Below are 17228 nucleotides of genomic sequence, written 5' to 3' on the forward strand. Positions count from 1 at the left end.
GAGCGCGGATGGATTGCTGCTGCCGCCGCTCCCGCTGCTCCTGCTGACGCATCCCGGCTCCGCACAGACCCCCGCGCCCCCTCCCGCACCCCACCCACCCACCCACCCGCCTCGCTCCGGAGGGGCCCCCGCCGGCCCCGGTTCGGCCGGTGCGGCGGCCCCGGAGCGATTTTGTGCGCGGGGAGGGCGATGCGGGATGAGCCGCTTCCTCCTCCTCTTCCTCCTCCCTCCCGCCGCCGCCTCCTCCTCCTCCTCCTCCCCGCAGACCCGCTCGGGGGCTATGGAGGGGGGGGGCGCCCTGAACGACCCCTCCCCGGGGCCCGGAGCCGGGGACGGACGGACTGAGGGACGAAGGGAGGGACAGAGGCAGTTCGGGGCTCGGTGGCTTTAAGGTGATGGGGGGGGATGCGGCTCCATCTGTGGCTGGAGCCCCCCACACTCCCCCCAAGCCCCGCTGTGGATCCAACCCCCACGCTGAGCGGTGTCCGTGGACCTCCTTAACCCCCTCCGGGCTCGGGGCTGAGACCCGACCCAAGCTGTGACACTGATGGGGGCACAACCCGGGCTCTGCAGAGGGAGGGCTTCGCATTCCTATGCTCTGCCATAGGCTTGGGAGGGGGGCACAGTGCTGGGGTGATGGGCACCCACTCCAGGATCCCACCCCCCAGCTGAACAGGGGTCTGTGGACTCCCCCCTGGGCTCAGGGTTGAGACCCAACACAAGCTGTGACACTGATGGGGAGCACAAACCCTGCTCTGCAGTGGGGATAGGGGGGCAGGGGGCCTGCAGGTCCAGCTCTGCCGTGGGCTGGGGAGGGGGCACCGTGCCAGGTGATGGGCACGTGGGTACCACCGGCTTTGAGGGGCCCGGGCTTGGGGTTGCACCCCCACCTCTGCCTTGTGTCCCCCCCGCCCCAGGTGGGACCCTTGGGATTGTGGGGAGGGGACCCCCTGCAGCCCCCGTAGGCAGCCCATTGCCCCTCCCCGCTCTTGGTGGCACTTGGAGCTGCCACCAGAGTGCCACCGGTGGGGGTGGGACTGGGGGCCGCTTGGGACAGCCTGTGTGGCAGCACCCAGGACCCTCCTGTCCTTCCTCCCTGGAGTCACTGTCCCTGCGATGGTGGCACGTCCCTAGGGGCCTGCAGAGCTGGCAGCGATGTCCCCTGGGAGCTGCAGGACGTGGTGGCCTCGTGTACCCCATATCCCCCGTTCCCCACGGCCACATCCTGTCCCTGAGCCCATCGATGTCCTGCTCGTCCCCTCACTGGTCATCCTGCCACGGGGGCTGGCACGGGGACACTGTTGTCACCAGAGCATCACCGTGCAGTGCTGGGGAGGTGCCTCAGCCGTGCGTGGGTGCTGCACCCCGGGGACCAGCCCAGCACCCCTGGGGACACTGGGGGACCGAGGGGCTTCTCCCACGTGGTACCATGGGCAGTGCAGCGCTGTGGCTGGCACAGGGGAAGGGCAGCAGGGTGCCACGAGGCTTTGGGAAGCAGCGGGAACGGTTCTGGTGGAATGGTGAGCTCAGGGAAGGGACACACTCTGTGTCCAGGAGCGCCTGTGGAGCCAAACCCAATTAACCACAGCACAGGCCATGGCCGGGGGTTAAATCACCACAACGTGGTCCATCTGTCACCTGCTCGGGGGGGACACTTTGGGGTGACACCTTGGGGGTCGATGGTCCGAGCTGGGTGCAGAGAGGACTCCGGGGGGGACCCACCTGCCACTCCCTGGACGGAGCTCGGAGCGCCGGGATGAGGAGGTGGTTGGGGCCAGGTGCCCGCGGCTCCGGTGCCCAGGGTGATTCCAGGGATCCCACAGGTGGAGGTGGAGGTGGAGAGCATGGACAAGGCCGGGAATTTCATCGGGTGGCTGCACATCGAGGGCGTGAACCTGTCGGTGGCGCTGGTGGAGCAGGCGCTGTCCCGGGTGCACTTCACGGCCGAGCGCAGCCCCTACTGCAAAGCCCTGCTGGCGGCTCAGGATGCGGCCAAGCAGAGGAAGGAGAAGGTGAGGGGGGCTGGCTGGGACCCCCCAGGGGTGGCACCATCCCAAAGAGAGATGGCCCCGTCCCAAAAGACGGTCCCACCCAGAGGACATCCTCTTGTCAGGAGATGTCCCCCCAAGGGATGTCCCCACCCAAGGGATGTCCCCACCCCGAGGGATGTCCCCACCCCACATGTGCCCCCAGGTGTGGGCCCACTACGAGGAGACGCCGGTGGAGGAGGTGGTGCCGGTGCTGGAGGAGAAGGAGCGCACGGCCAACTACAAACCCGTGTTCGTCACCGAGATCACTGACGATCTCCACTTCTACGTGCAGGACGTGGAGACCGGTACAGGGGCAGGGGGACCCTCCTGGGGACCACCAGCACCCAGGGGTGCTCCCCAGTCTGGGCATGGGGGGGTTTGGTTGGGTGGGATGAGAATTCATGGGTTTGGTGGGCAGACCCCCAAGTGTTTACGTGGCTGGCGTGATGTGGAATCACCCACCACACCCCAGAGCCATCTTTGGGACTCAAAGATTCAGGATTGGGGTCCAGGTTTGGGACCTGGGATGGAGGGTCAGGTCAGGGGCCACCTCCAGAACTGAGGGTGGGCGTCCATGGCTGGGACTCAGGTTCGGATTGGGGTCCAGGTTTGGGATCTACTGTTGGGGTCCAGGGTTGGACCCGAGGTTGAAGTCCATGGTTGGATTTGGGGTTCAGGGTCAGGGGCCACATTGGAGATCTGGGTTGAAGTCTGAAGTTAGTGTCCATGGTTGGATCTGGGGTTGAGGGTCAAGGTCTAGGGAACCCATTTGGGACTCAGAGTTTGGGTCCAGGTTTGGGACCCAGGTTTGGGGTTCATGGTTTGAATTGGGTTGAGGTTCTCCGATCACACTGGGGTTGGAGGTCCAGGTTTGGGATTTGCTTCAGGTTCTGGGGTCACACTGGGCTTGGGGTGCAGGTTTGGGGACGTGTGGTGGGGGCAGATGCTGAATTGGGCCCCCCCCAGGTGCCCAGCTGGAGAAGCTGATGGAGAACATGCGGGCTGAGGTGGGCGCCCACCCGCCCGTGGAGGGGTCGTACTCCCCGCGCCGCGGGGACTTCTGCATCGCCAAGTTCGTCGATGGGGAATGGTGAGCAGGGGGTCCTGCACCCCCCCCGAGGGCAGGGCTGGCCCAGGGAGCGCCGGAGTTTGGGGTGACACCCAAAAATCCCGCACTGCAGGTACCGCGCCCGGGTGGAGAAGGTGGAGTCGGGCGGCAAAGTGCACATCTTCTACATCGACTACGGCAACGTGAGTGTCACCAGGGGGCTGGGGGGGACCTGGGGGACCAACAACCCACCCACCAAACCATCCATCCATCCATCCACTCATCCACCCATCCACGGTGTTTCCCCCTCAGTGATGTCCCCTCCCCACTGTGCTCCCCCCCGTGGTGTCCCCCTTGACCCTGTGTCCCCCTGCAGAAGGAGACGTTGCCCCCGTCCCGCCTGGCCCCGCTGCCCCCAGCCTTCTCCCCCCGGGTGTTGCCCCCCCAGGCCACCGAATACACCTTTGCCTTCATCCAGGTGCCGCAGGACGTGAGTATGGGGTGGGGCTGGGGGGCCCTGACCTGAACCCCAATCCTGTGTCCAACCTTGGGCCCCAACCCCAGGTCCCAAACTGTGGCTCCCCCACCCTGGGTCCCCAGAATTACTCCTGACCTTGAAAGCCAACTCTGGGTCCCCAAACGTTACCCCCAGACCTGCACCCCGACCCCAAGACCCACCCATGGACCCTAAACCTGGGTACCAACTGTGGCCCCCAAAACCTGGCCCCCAAAACCTGGGTCCCAATCATGAACCTCCACTCTGGGGACTCAAAGTGGTTCCTGACCTTGAACCCCAACCCTGACCCCAACCCTGACCCCCACTGCCCCAGACTGACTCAGGCAAGGTGGGGGGGCAGCAGCACCCGCAGAAGAGCCCCATGGGGTCCCCACTGCCACCTGCACCCCAATATGTGTGTGGGGAGTCCCACCTCCCACAGTGGCAGTTGTGCTTCCCGTGCCCCCCAACCCCAGGGTCACCCCAACCCCATGCCGAGTGCTGTGCCCATGCCATGGGGGGTTCCCAAGGGTGTGTGGGGTCCCTGAAGGCCATGGGTGGGTCCCTGATGGGTGTGGGGGGTCCGTGAGGGCCCAGGGGGTGCCTGGGAGGTCCCTGACGGGCGGTGGTGCAGGAGGAGGCGCGGGCGGACGCCGTGGACAGCGTGGTGAGGGACATCCAGAACACCCAGTGCCTGCTCAACGTGGAGCACCTGGGCCCGGGCTGTCCCCACGTCACCCTGCAGTTCGCTGACTCCAAGAGCGACGTGGGGCTGGGGCTGGTCAAGGAGGGGCTGGTCATGGTGGAGCCCCGCAAGGAGAGGCAGTTCCAGAAAGTGGTGGGTGCTGGGGGGTGGGAGGGGGAGAGGTGTTGGGTGGGTGTTGGATGGGTGCTACAAGGGTCTGGGGTTGTGCTGGGGACCTGGGATGAGTGCCGGGGTGTGGGTGGGAGGGCAGTCCTGGGGTGGGGGTCTTGGTGGGTATTGGGAGTCTCAGGCAGGTGCTCGGGGGGTGCTGTGGGTCTGGGGTGGGTCTTGGGTGTGTTGGGTGGGTGCCTGTGGGGGTGCTGGCAGGAGCTGGGTGGGTCTTAGGGGGCGTTGGCCAGGTGCTGGGTGGGTGAATGGGTGTTTGGCGGGGGGGGTGAGTGCTAGAGGGTCTTGGATGGGTGCTTGTGGGGGTGGTGGGGAGCTGTTGGGGGGTGTTGTGGGGATGCTGGGTGGGTGCTGGGGATGTTGGGCAGGTGTTGGGGCTGTGCTGGAGGTGCTGGGGGGTCCCTGCCCCTGTCCCGCCGGTGCTGATCGATCCCAGCTCAGCCGCTGCCGCATCGATCCCGGCTCGGCGGCGCAGCCCTGGGGGGGCAGGAGGGGATGGGAAGGGGGGCTCGACCCACCCTCCGTGGGGACCCTCCACTCCCCCCACCACGGGGTGGGGTTCCCCCAACCCCCCCGAGGGCAGGGGGGACACGGGGTCACCCCCCTGTCTGTGCCCCCCCAGATCACCGAGTACCTGAACGCGCAGGAGGCGGCCAAGAGTGCCCGGGTGAGTGGGGGGGACCTCAGACCTGGGGGGGCTTGGGGAGGAGCCCCCTTGGCTCGGGGTGTGCTCTAAGTTGTGCCCCCAGCTCGAGGGGTTATATGGCTGCAGCCCCCCCCCTCCAGTTTGGGGGTGACGCTTCTGCATCCCCCTCATTTTGGGGTGGCCTTTACTGCAGCCCCCCCATCTTTTTGGGTGACACTTCTGCATCCCCTCATTTTGTGGATGGCATTGACTGCAGCCTCCCTCTTTTGGGGTGACTCTGACTGCAGCTCCCCATTTTGGGACAGCCCCTGACTGCACCCCTGTATTTTTGGGGGTGACCCCGCTCCAGCCTCCCTCTCCTGAGGGTGACCCTAATTGCAGCCCCCCTCTTTTGGGGGGGTGACCCCACTGCAACCCCCTCAGTTTTGGAAATGTCCCTGACTGCATCCCTCCCATGTTTGGGGGTGCCCCCCCCGTGTTTGGGGTGCCCCTGAGCCCGTTTTCCCCTCCAGCTGAACCTGTGGCGTTACGGCGATTTCCGGGCTGACGACGCGGACGAGTTCGGCTACAGCCGCTGAGGGGCCGGGGGGGCTGCGGGGGGTCCCACCCCACCCCCCCAGGATGTTGGGGGGCCCCCACTGTGCCCCTCCCCTCACCACCGAGGCCTCCATCCCGTCCTGTCCACCCCGGGGGCAGCCGGGGGGGCCGCAGCTCCGAGCCCTTGGGGGTGCAAAGGGGGGGGCACCCCCAGTCCCCCCAAACCTGCCTTTGCCCCCCCCTCCCGGCCCTCCTGCCCCTGGCCTGTATTTAAAGCTGCAGAGGCCCAATAAACGTAGTGAAGCGTCGTGTTTTGGGGTCCCCTCTGTGCTGGGGCCACACCCCCCAAACCCTGGGTCACCCCCCACACACACCCAGGGACCCCTGAGTACTGGGATGGGGGGGTTGTTTCTCCGTGGGGGTGCAGCCCTGGGACCCCTGACCCCATCCCAGGAGCTGGGTGGAGGGCTTGGATGGGGAATGGGGGTACTGGGGGGCACCCAAGGGCAGCAGCCACAGGGCAGGGTCTGGGCCAAACCCCTCTGGCAGCCCTGGAAGCCATGTGAGGACCCCAAATCTGGACCTCAACCCAGGGCACCTGCAGGTCCCACCCCGGGACCCAAAGTTGGGCCCCAAACCTGGCCCCAGTCTTGGATTCCCACACTGGGTCCCCAGAATGGCCCCTGACATCGACCCCCAACCCCGGGTCCCACCCACAGACATCGACCCTGGGATCCCAAGACCCCAAACTTGGGTCCTGACCTTGAACCTCAACTCTGGGTCCCAATCGTGGACCCCAAATGTGGACCCCAACCCCAGGTTCCCAGTGTGTCCCCTGACCCGCCCTGGACCCCAACCCTCTGACCCCAGCCCCCCAAACTCACCCAGCTGAGGTGGGGGGGCAGCAGCCCCCCAGAAGAGCCCCTTGCCACCTGCATCCCGATGTTTGGGAGGGAGCCTACCTTTCACAGTGGGTGCTGTGCCCTCCCCCGCACCCCAAATCCACGGTCACCCCCGTCCCAGGGTCACCCAAACCCCGTGGGGGCCCTGGGGGTGCCCCTGCGGGCTGTGCCTGCTGTCCCCGCACCGCGGATCGATTCGGGGGGGGGGGCAGCGCTAATTGAATCCTAAGCCAATTAACACGGAGTGGCAGGATCAATAATTAACGCCGGACAACGATCGTAATTAACGGGGGGCGGGGCTGGAGAGGAGGGAGGGCTGTGCCTGACCCTGTCCCTCTCCCCTCGCCCTGTCCCAGTCCCATCACCCTCCCCTGCTCCAGCAAGGGCTCAGGGGGTCCCTGAAGATCCCTGGATCCGTCTGGGGTGTTTGGGGGGGGCTCTGTGGGGTCCTGGGGATGTCTGGGTATGTTCAAGGTGGGCTTTGGGGGGTCCTGGGGATCTCTGGGGGTCCCTGGAGATGCCTGGGTGTATCTGGCAGGTTCTGGGGGTCTTTGTGGGGTGCAGGAGTGCTGCTGGGTCTGCAGAGTGGTACTGGTCTGTACTGGTTTGTACCGGTCCATACACGTCTGTACCTGTCTGTACTGGTCAGTACCGATCTGTACTGTCTGTACTGGTCCATACTGGTCTGTACTGCTCAGTACTGGTCCGTACTGGTCCGTACTGGTCTGTACTGGTCCCGCAGGGCTCCCTCAGCCTGAACGGGAAAGTGAAATGGCGCCACCTGGCGGTACCGGAGCAGCACGACAGGAACAGCCAGTCCAGTACAAACCAGTCCAGAATAAACCCATCCCAGTACAAACCAGTCCAGTATAAACCCATCCCAGCACAAACCAGTCCAGTACAAACCAGTCCAGTATAAACCCATCCCAGTACAAACCAATCCAGTATAAACCTATCCCAGAACAAACCAGTCCGGTATAAACCTATCCCAGTACAAACCAATCCAGTATAAACCTATCCCAGAACAAACCAGTGCAGTATAAACCCATCCCAGTACAAACCAGTCCAGTATAAACCCATCCCACTACAAACCAGTCCAGTACAAACCAGTCCAGTACAAACCAGTCCAGTATAAACCCATCCCAGTACAAGCCAGTCCGCTACAAACCAGTCCAGTACAAACCAGTCCAGTATAAACCCATCCCAGTACAAACCAGTCCAGTATAAACCTATCCCCATACAAACCAGTCCACTACAAACCAGTCCAGTATAAACCTATCCCAGTACAAACCAGTCCACTACAAACCAGTCGAGTATAAACCCATCCCAGTACAAACCAGTCCAGTATATCCCAGTATAAACTAGTCCAGTAGAAATCAGTCCAGTACAAACCAGTCCAGTATATCCCAGTATAAACTAGTCCAGTAGAAATCAGTCCTGTACAAAGCAGTCCAGTATAAACCAGTCCAGTACAAACCAGTCTAGTATAAACCTATCCCAGTACAAACCAGTCCTACTATAAAACCATCCCAGTACAAACGAATACAGTATAAGCCTATCCCAGTATAAACCAGTCCAGTGCAAACCAGTCCAGTACAAGCCAGTCCACTACAAACCAGTCTTGTACAAACCAGTCCAGTATAAACCAGTCCACTACAAACCAGTCCAGTATAAGCCTATCCCAGTATAAGCCAGTCCAGTATAGACCCATCCCAATATAAACCAGTCCTACTATAACCCCCCGCCCATCCGAGTATGTCTATCCCAGTACAGCCCCATTCCAGTATAACCCAGTCCCAGTCTAAACTCATCCCAGTACAGATCCATCCCAATAGATCCCAGTCCCAGTACAGCCCCATCCCACTACAGTTTCATCCCAGTACAGCTCCAGCTCAGCACGGATCCATCCCAGTATAAACTCATCCCAGTACGGCTCCCTCCCAGTACAATCCCATCCCAGTCCAGATCCATCCCAGTACAGCTCCATCCTAGGAAAGACCTGCACCAGTATAAATCCATTCCAGTACAGCCCCTTCCCAGTACAACCCTGTCCCAGTATAGCCCCACCCCGGTACGGATCCATCCCAGTATAAACTCATCCCAGTACAGTCTCCGTCCCAGTCCAATCCCATCCCAGTAGAAACCCGTCCCAGTACATCTCTGTCCCACTACAACCCGTCCCAGTGCGTTCCCGCCGCAGTGTGTGACCTTCCCGCCCCGTCCCTCCGTGTCCCTGTCCCGTCCCCCTCCCCTCTCCCTGTCCTCTGTCACCTCTCCCAGTGCCCCAGTGTCACCACGGCCGGGTGACACGATATGCCACTGTCCCAGTGTCCCCACTTCCCGGTGTCCCAGTATCCCCACGCCCTGATGTCCCACTGTCCCAGCATCCCCGTGTCCCCATGTCCCCGTGTCGCCCTGTCCCGGCATTCCAATATCCCCATGCGCCGGTGTCCCCCATCCTGATGTCCCCTGTCCCCCGCGTCCCAGGCTCGCCCGTGTCCCCGTGCCCCGGTGTCCCCTTGTCCCGGTGTCCCCCGGTTGTCACCCCGCCCCGTGGCCGTGCCCCTGCTTGCCGTTGCCCCCTGTGTCTGTCCCCCACCCGTGTCGCCGCTCCCGTGTCCCCCGCGGGGTCTGCCCCGCTCGTGCCTGTGCCCCCGCCACGCCCCCCCCTTGGGGGTGTCCCTCTTATCGACGCCCCCCTTTCGATGCCCACCCCGTGGGGGTGGCCCCCGTGTCGATGCCCCCTTGTCGGTGCCCCCCCGTGTCCCCCCCTCGTGTCCCACCCCTCCCCCGTGGGGTGTCCCCGTGCCGGGGGTGGCCGCTCTATATTTGTCGCCGTGTCCCCAGAATAGCGGCAGACGCGGGGTGAGGGCCGCCCCCGCCCTGCCCCCGCGCCCCCCGTGGGGTCTATTTTTAGCCCCCGCGTGTTTCCAGGGGAACCCTGATGACGCAGTGACGTCAATGCGGGTCAATCGCCGCCGCCGGGGCTCTGCGCGGCCGCGCCAGGGCCCCCCGCACCCCGGGACCCCCACGGACCCCCGGGACCTCCTGGGACCCCTGGGACCCCCACACCCAGCGCAGCGCCAGGTAGGACCGAGGGGCGCCGGGGATGGGGGCCGGATCCCCTGTGTCCCCTCCCCACCCTCCTGCTCCGCCCATGGGGCTCCCCCACGCCCCCACCCGTGACTCCCCTCACCTGGGGACACCCTGACCCTCTCCCCACCTCGGCCTGACCCGCTCCCGGGATCCCCCGCCCCGCCGGCCCTCGTAGCGGCACAGGGGGCCCTGCCAGGGCCCCCAGGGATCCCCTGCATCCCACGTGCCACGGGACCCCGCAGCACAGGAGACCCCTCCAGCGCCCGAGCACCGTCCCCACAGCCCCGGGACCCCTTACCCTCTGCTCCCCACAGCTCCCTGGGACCCCTGTGCTCTCACACCCCCTCCTCACCCCCTGCACCCCCAGGACCCTCCTGCCTCCGACCCCCTGGTCTAGGACCCCCACTTTGCCCCAGTTGCCCCTAGCCATGTTTCCCCACTCAAACGCCCCTGGACCCCCAGGTGTCACCCCCACTGCCCCCATGTGCTGTTCCCCAGGGTTGCCCCCAGTGCTCCTCAGCCCCCAGAGTGCTGGGAGCCCCTGCAATACCCCGGGTGCCCCTCCCTGCCCCCCCATCCCGCAGCCCCCCCACGTCCCCTCTGCCAGGGGGGTCCCCCAGCTCCACGAGTGCTTGGGGGGGGTCACACCAAGCCCCCTGCACGGGTGGGGACATGAAGGGAGGGTTGAGGGGCGGCACCTCCCTCCCCACACCAGGGGACCCCAAAATCAGCCTTGGCCGTCTAGAAAGGTCTGTGCCACGCATGGCCACTGTCACCGTCACCGTCACCTCCGCAGCCACCCCCGGGCGCTGGCACCTGGCAAGGACCCCTCTGTGTCCCCCACAGACCCCTCCGAGCATCCCCCCAGAGCCCTCCCGGCACAGCTTGGCACGGCACGGCCGCTGCCACCCAGGAATGTCCTCTCCATCCCCTCTGTCCCCCCAAAACGGGGCTCCCCCAGGACTGGGGGGTGACAAGGGCGTGGTGGCCTCAGCCGTGTCCCCCAGCCTGTCCCACTTTCTCCTGGGGGGACACAGGGATGGGGGGATGGCACCGGGGGAGTGTCACCGTCCTGCAGCTTGTTGGGGCTGCGGGGTGGGGACAATAGAATGGGGATGGGGACGTGGGGTGGGAATGGGGAAATGGGGTGAGGACGGGGACGTGGGGTGAGGACAAGGATAATGGGATGGGGAGGGGGACACAGGGTGAGGACATGGGATGGAAATGGGGATGCAGGATAGGGACAATGGGGTGGGGACAGGGACATGGAGTGGAGATGATGGGATGGAGGTGGTGACATGGGGTGGGGACAGAGATGCGGGATGGGGATGGGGACATGGGGTGGGGAGACGGGGACATGGGATGGAGCAGGGCCACAGCAGGGTGGTGACGGTGGGAGGGAGCAGGGACATGTTCACTGCTGGCACGTGACGGTGCCACCTCAGCCCAGGCCCAGGTGACACTGGCAGGGACCTGACAGCCCAAGGATGGCCCTGGAGCCACTCCCAGCTGTCCCTGGGGTGGCACCTCCACATCAACCCCAGAGCTGCCACCAATGGGTGGTCCCCACCCAAAGGCCCTCAGGGACCTCCACACCACCAGGACCCTGAGCTGGGGACACTGACCGGTCATGGAACCACAGACCCTGGAGCCACAGACCCTGGAGCCAACGGAGCCACGGCCTCATCCTGCCACCGGCCCTGGACACGGCTCAGAGACGCCGAAATCCGGGCACTGCCACGCAGCCGAGGCCACCAGGGCCGGGTCAGTCATCAGCCACGTCCCCATGGCCCTGGAGGACGGATAAACCACAGTGACACTCAGAACCACGGTGACACCGAGCACCTCTGGTGGCCTCCTGCCGTCCCTGGCTCTGCGGTGGCTGAGGAAGAGGAGCCTGGGGGCGCCTGGGATGCTCTGGCAGGGAGCTGAGGGCACTGCCCTGTGCCACGTCCCCCCTCACTCTGTGCCACATCTCCATGGGGTTGTATCACGTTCCCATCACGCTGTGCCATGTCCTGTCGCTCTGTTGCATCCCCATTGCTCGATGCCACATCCTTGTCGCTCTGTGCCACTCTGCCACGTCCCCACGGGGCTGTGCCACCTCCGCATCGCTCTGTGCCACGTCCCCTCGCTGTGTCACATCCTCTCACTCCATGTCATGTACCTGTCCCTCTGTGCCACCTCTCCGTGTGTCTCTGCACGTCCCTGTCACTCCCTGCCGTGTCCCCGTCCCTCTGTGCCACAACGCCATTGTGCTGTCACATGTCCCTGTCCCTCTGGGCCACACCCCTGTCCCTCTGTGCCATCTCCCGCGGGTGCCTGTGCTGCAGCGGCGCACACGTGGTGGGGGTGACGTGGTGGTGGCACATGGTGGGTGGCACACAGGGGATGGCACCCTGTCCTGTCCCCCCCAAGCACAGGGGTCAGCCTGGGCCTGGCGGGGACCTCGGTGCCACCACAGGCCCCGTCCCCAGGGGCTCCGCCTGTCCCCGTCATCGTCCCTCCTTGTCACCTCGTCACTGTGGCGCCACCGCGGGGCCACCATCCCTGTCCCTCTCGGGTCTTTTTGCGGTCTGGGCTTGCTGTCCCTCCCCCAGCCAGGAAGCCCTTACCCCAAAAAGCATCTGCGGGGGGTCGAGCCAGCGGGGACCCCCAGGGACCACAGGTGAGTGTGGTGGGTGGGGGGCACCAAACCCTCCCCGGTTTTGGGTTTGGGGACAGCAAGGGGACAGTGTGGACAGGGGCACAGGGACAGCAGGAGTTGGGGGTGGGGGGACCGTGAAACCACCCCAGTTCTTGGCATGGCTGGGACCACTGGGAGGGGGTGACACCGAGGGTTCCCTCAGGGGCATGTGGGGTGGCACTGGGGACACTCCAGGGTGTGGGGGGATGACACTGTGGGTCCTGGGGGGACACTGAGCAGGTGTGTGGGGGGGTTACGACTTCCCAGTGGTCCCAGTTTGGGTGCCCAAAGCCGCCTCAGCCCCTCCCCGTGGCCATGTCACCCTGTGGTGGCACTCGGCAGGGGTGGGTGGCCCAGACAGGGACGGGGGACACTGGCTGTGGGGGGGGACAGGGTCGGGGACATGAGTGACAGTGGCTGCAGGGACAGGGGACAGGGACTGGGGACAGGTTTTGGGAACATGAGTGACACTGGCTACGAGGTGACAGGGCTTGGGGGTGGGGACAGAGACTGGGGACAGGGGACACAAGTGACACTGACTGCAGGGGGTGGACAGGGACTGAGGACAGGGCATGGGGACAGGGGACACGAGTGGCACTGGTTATGGGGCGACAGGGCTTGGGGACATAAGAGGTGCTGTCCAGGAGGTGACAGGGACTGGGGACAGGCACTGGTAACACAAGTGACTCTGGTCAGGAAGTGACAGGGACTGGAGACACGAGGGATGCCAGCTGGGGGTGGCACACAGTGACATCACCCAGGTCACTGTGCTGGCTGTGGGGGACCCCGTGTGTTCCCAGTGTCCCCGCAGTGGCCACCTGGGCCCCTGCCAGTGGCTGCCGGGCACTGGTGTCACCAGTGTCACCACCAGCCTTCCCGGAAGGGCCACCACAGTGTTTGCCAAGTGTCACCACCACGGTGACACCAACTCCTGTGTCACCAGAGTGGTGACAGCCCTGCCTGGGCACCCCGACCCTCCGGCGGCTGGGCAGCCCCTTGGGCACACGGTTTGGGGACACCCCGTGCTCTGGGGACACCCTGATGTGACAGGGACAGGTGGTGGGGACATGGGCCACCCTCTATCCCCCAGTGACACTGGGGGGGGTCCTCCGTGTCCCCCGACAGAACCCACCTCCCTTCCCCCCCGTGTCACCTCGGTGGTGTCCCCAGGGATGGGGGGACACGGGTCTGGGGGCTCCGGCATCCATGGGGACACGGGGACACCTGGGGACACCATCCAGCCCTCCACACCCAGCACCCACCCGTGCTGCAGAGATTCCCTGGGATCCTCGGCCCCCCGTATGGATTTGGGGTCCCCCCGGTGGGCTCTGTCCTGTGTCACCTGCCAGAGGGGACAGCACCTGTCCCCGTGTGCCCCCAGGGCACCCCGCAGTGGGGTCCTCCCCCAGCTCACGGCGATTGCGGGGGGACATCGATGCCGTCCCTGTGCCCACAGTGTGCCAGGTGTGTGCGTGGGTGGGGGGGTCTCTGCCACGCGCGAGGGACTGGGGGGATATCGAGGGGCACGGGGGGGATTGTGGAGGGGTGTGGGGACACGGCGTGGGGTTGGAAGGACACGGAGATGGCAGGGCATGGAGGTGGGGGGTGGACACAGAGGGGGGGACACGAGGCGCGTGTGGGGACACGAGGTGGGAGGACGACAAGGTGGGAAAAGACAGGGGGACTCCAGGGGTGTGGGGACCCGGGGGCATGTCCTGGGGGTGGGCGCGGTCGCGTGTGCGGGCGGTCACGGCGCGCGGGATGTGTCACGGGGCACACGCGGGGCTGCGCTCACCTGGGCACGTATACGCGCGGGGAGGAATGTGCACCCGGGAACCCCCTGGGACGCCCCGGTGCTCGGTGCATCCCCGGCCACCCCCGGATCCCCCCCGCTCAGTCCACTCCCGGGACAACTCCTGCCTTCCGCGTGTGTCCCCGGGACACCTGTGGTGGTCGCAGTGCCCCCAAATCCCCTGTGCTCGGTGCACCTGGGGACCCTTGTGCTTGCTGTGTCCTGGGACCCCCTGCCCTCCCTGTGCCACCCCCGGTCATCTCAGTGTCCCCAGTTCCCCTGCACGGACCATCCCCGGGAGTCCCCCTCACTCTCTCGTACATCTCCCCTCCTCCGGGGACATCCTGCCCCCTCGGAGCATCCCCGGACAGACAGACGGCCCGGCGCGGCCGGGGGCGCGGGGGGCCGGACGGACACGTTGTGCAACTGCCCCGGCGCTATAAAGGGGATGGAACCGATGGAGCCACCACCGCCACTGGACGGACTCCGCGGGCGACCAGGTGAGCACAACCCCCTGAACCCCCAGCACCGCGACACCCTCCAAACCACCCCCCCATCACCAGGCGACCCCAACATCCCCCCGGGCATCCCCAAACTCCCTCCTGCACGGGGAACAACTTCAACTCCCCTCCCTGGGGCCCCCTTCTCCTGGGGACCCCCACCCTGAGACGCTCTATCCCAGAACACCTCCACCATGGGACCCCCCCCGGGAGTATCTGGGCACCCCCTTATCCCTATCGGCCCCCCCTCACTGCCCTCTGTCCCCTGGGGGTTGGCCAGGCCACGGCAGTGCCACCAGCTCTGTCCCTCGGCCTTGCAGGAACGTGGGGGATGCTCCAAGGGGCCACTGCTCCCCCCTCCCCCGCTCTCCAGGCCGGTGGGGTGGTGACACTGGAGGGAGGGGTGTCCTGGTGGGGGTCCCCATGGCTCTCGTTCCCGTGTCCCCTTGTTACTGTGTCCCCCCCCTTGCTTTCTCCTTCCAGGCTCAGCGAGTGGGTGCGAGGCAGGCTCTGGTGAGTGGCACTGTGCCCCCATCCCCACGTCCCCACCGTCCCCGTGTCCCCACATCCCTGCCCCCCAGCCCCAGGCAGTGGGTGACAAGGCCAGGTGTCACCCCAGTGCCTCCCACCGAGGACAGAGTGGCCCCTGCCCACCCTCCCCCCGACCCCTCGCCCCTCAGAGCAGTGTCCCGCACCCACACTGTCCCTCTGCACGGTCCTGCTCACGACCAGGGCCGTGGTGGCCGTGGTGGCCGCGGTGACCGGTGCCAAAGGGCTCCGGGAAGGCGTCAGGGACACGGCCCGAGCGGCACGTGCCGGCGGGGACACGGTGGCACGGTGACACAGCGAGTCCATGTGCCACCGACGCCGCTGCCCCCATGTCCCTGGTTACCTGTCTTGTCCCTGCTCGTGTCGCCCCGTCCCGTCCCGTCCCCGTCCCCTCCCGTGTCCCTGGTGATGTGCCGGGGGGCAGGACGCCCCTGGTGACAGCTGTGTCCCCCCCCCGTCCCCAGATCCCGGCGGGATGCGGTGTCCCGGCGTGTCCCTGTGGGGGCTCCTGTGCCTGGGGGTAGCAGTGGCCGGGGGTCGCCCCGTGCGGCTCGAGAGGGTCCGTGGGGACGCCCGGACCCTCACCAGGACCCTCAGCACCCGCCTCCAGCAGCTGCAGGTGCCCTCCGGCCCGGGGGGGGGTGAGGAGGGACCCCCGGGGAGGACTCAGAGGGGGCTGGGGATGGTTTGGAGTGGTCCCCGGGGGAGGGGGCTGGAGGGCAGCTGTGCCACAGAGCGGTCGGAGGGTACCCGGCAAAGGAGGGGGTGGCTGTGCCCTAGACTGGGTGGTAGGGTCTCTCATGGGGGGGTTCCAGGGTGTGGGGTCCCAGGGTGAGGGGCCTGTGACTGGGTGGGTTGGGGGGGGCCTCTCTGAGCCCAGGGAATGATGGGGGGGTTGAGGGGGGTGTCTCTGTGCCCCAAGGGATGAGGGTCCCTGGGAAGGGGAGTCTGTGCCCCAAGGGATGCAGGATCCCCAAGGAGGGGGATACCCATAGCTGAGGGGGAGGGCTCTGTGCCCCAAACTGGGGGTCCCCAGGGAGAGTCCCCGGGTTGAATGCTCCACCCGAGCAGGTGGAGCACCCCCTGCCCCAACCTCTCCCGGCTTTGTGCCCCCAATCCCCTGCCTTAACCCCCCTCTTTGTCGCCCCAGCCCTCGCCCTAACCCCCCATGTCCCCCACTTTGTGTCCCCCAGCTGTTCCCCTGACCCTGCGTGTCACCGGCCTGGAGGGGGTCCCGGAGGGGGTCCTGGCGGGGCTGGGGTCGCAGCCCAGCGGCTCCAGCTGTTCCAGCGGCTCCTGGGGGCTGTGGCCGGGGCGACCTGCGCCTGGCCCAGGTGGCCAACGACCTGGAGAACCTGCGCAGCCTCCTGGGGGTCCTGGGGGCCCTGCTGGGCTGCCCCCGCCTCGCGACCCCCCGGCCCCCCGGCCCCGCTGGCCGAGGCTCCCACACGGTGGCCGGGGTGGCCCTGGCGCGGCTCCAGGGGTGCCTGGAGGGGATCGCCGCCCACCTCGAGGAGGTGCCCGCCTGTTAGGGACCCCCAGGACCCCCCCAACAACCCATGGACGTGACCAAGACCCCAGCAGGATCCCCACGAGGGCTCCTGGGACCCCACAGACCCCACCAACCTCAGCAGGACCCCATGGAGACACCACAAGGACCACCCGGGTCCCACCACGATCCATCCCACAGACACCACCAGGATCCCGTGGACCCCCACAGGGATTCCCAGGACCCCACAGTCACAAACAGGACCTCTCTGGGACCCCCCACAGATCACATGGAACCCCACAACTGTCCCCAGCCACTGGAGTGACTCCAGCTGCTGCTGCCAGTGCCTCTTTTTCTACATTATTATATTATTATTATTATTATTATTATTATTATTTGTTATTACCCTTAAGTATTTTTATTTATTGACTTTAATTTAAAATAAAGCCCCTTTTCCAGCAGCCTCAGTTATGTCTGCTGACCCCAGGGACAAGGGACATGGGGTGGGGGGGGCACATGGGGGACAAGGGACACCTGAGGAACAAGGGACCCCAAGTAACATGGGGGGACACAGGAGACATGGGAC

At 65.7% G+C, this 17228-nt stretch overlaps 2 protein-coding genes across 2 annotated transcripts in view; both read left to right on the plus strand.

Annotated features, from left to right (window-relative positions):
- SND1 (staphylococcal nuclease and tudor domain containing 1) overlaps nucleotides 1–5936 on the plus strand; it is a 69708-nt gene extending 63772 nt beyond the window's left edge. Inside the window, exons 17-24 of the mRNA XM_050325024.1 lie at nucleotides 1824–2012; nucleotides 2194–2335; nucleotides 2997–3120; nucleotides 3212–3281; nucleotides 3455–3568; nucleotides 4209–4412; nucleotides 5068–5112; nucleotides 5604–5936. Of these exons, the coding sequence (XP_050180981.1) occupies nucleotides 1824–2012; nucleotides 2194–2335; nucleotides 2997–3120; nucleotides 3212–3281; nucleotides 3455–3568; nucleotides 4209–4412; nucleotides 5068–5112; nucleotides 5604–5669 (954 nt within the window). The 3' untranslated portion in view covers nucleotides 5670–5936. The remainder of the gene's footprint in view (nucleotides 1–1823; nucleotides 2013–2193; nucleotides 2336–2996; nucleotides 3121–3211; nucleotides 3282–3454; nucleotides 3569–4208; nucleotides 4413–5067; nucleotides 5113–5603) is intronic.
- An 8812-nt stretch (nucleotides 5937–14748) lies between these two features.
- LEP (leptin) lies at nucleotides 14749–17103 on the plus strand. Its single transcript, XM_050325056.1, is given in 5 exon segments — nucleotides 14749–15117; nucleotides 15618–15794; nucleotides 16347–16394; nucleotides 16397–16465; nucleotides 16468–17103. Coding segments are annotated over 4 exon segments (501 nt in total). The 5' UTR covers nucleotides 14749–15117; nucleotides 15618–15628; the 3' UTR covers nucleotides 16686–17103.
- Nucleotides 17104–17228: the final 125 nt, after the last annotated feature.

The sequence above is a fragment of the Myiozetetes cayanensis genome, unplaced genomic scaffold (genome assembly GCF_022539395.1).
Source record: "Myiozetetes cayanensis isolate MyiCay16 unplaced genomic scaffold, myiCay2020 scf3, whole genome shotgun sequence".
Lineage (NCBI taxonomy): Eukaryota > Metazoa > Chordata > Aves > Passeriformes > Tyrannidae > Myiozetetes > Myiozetetes cayanensis.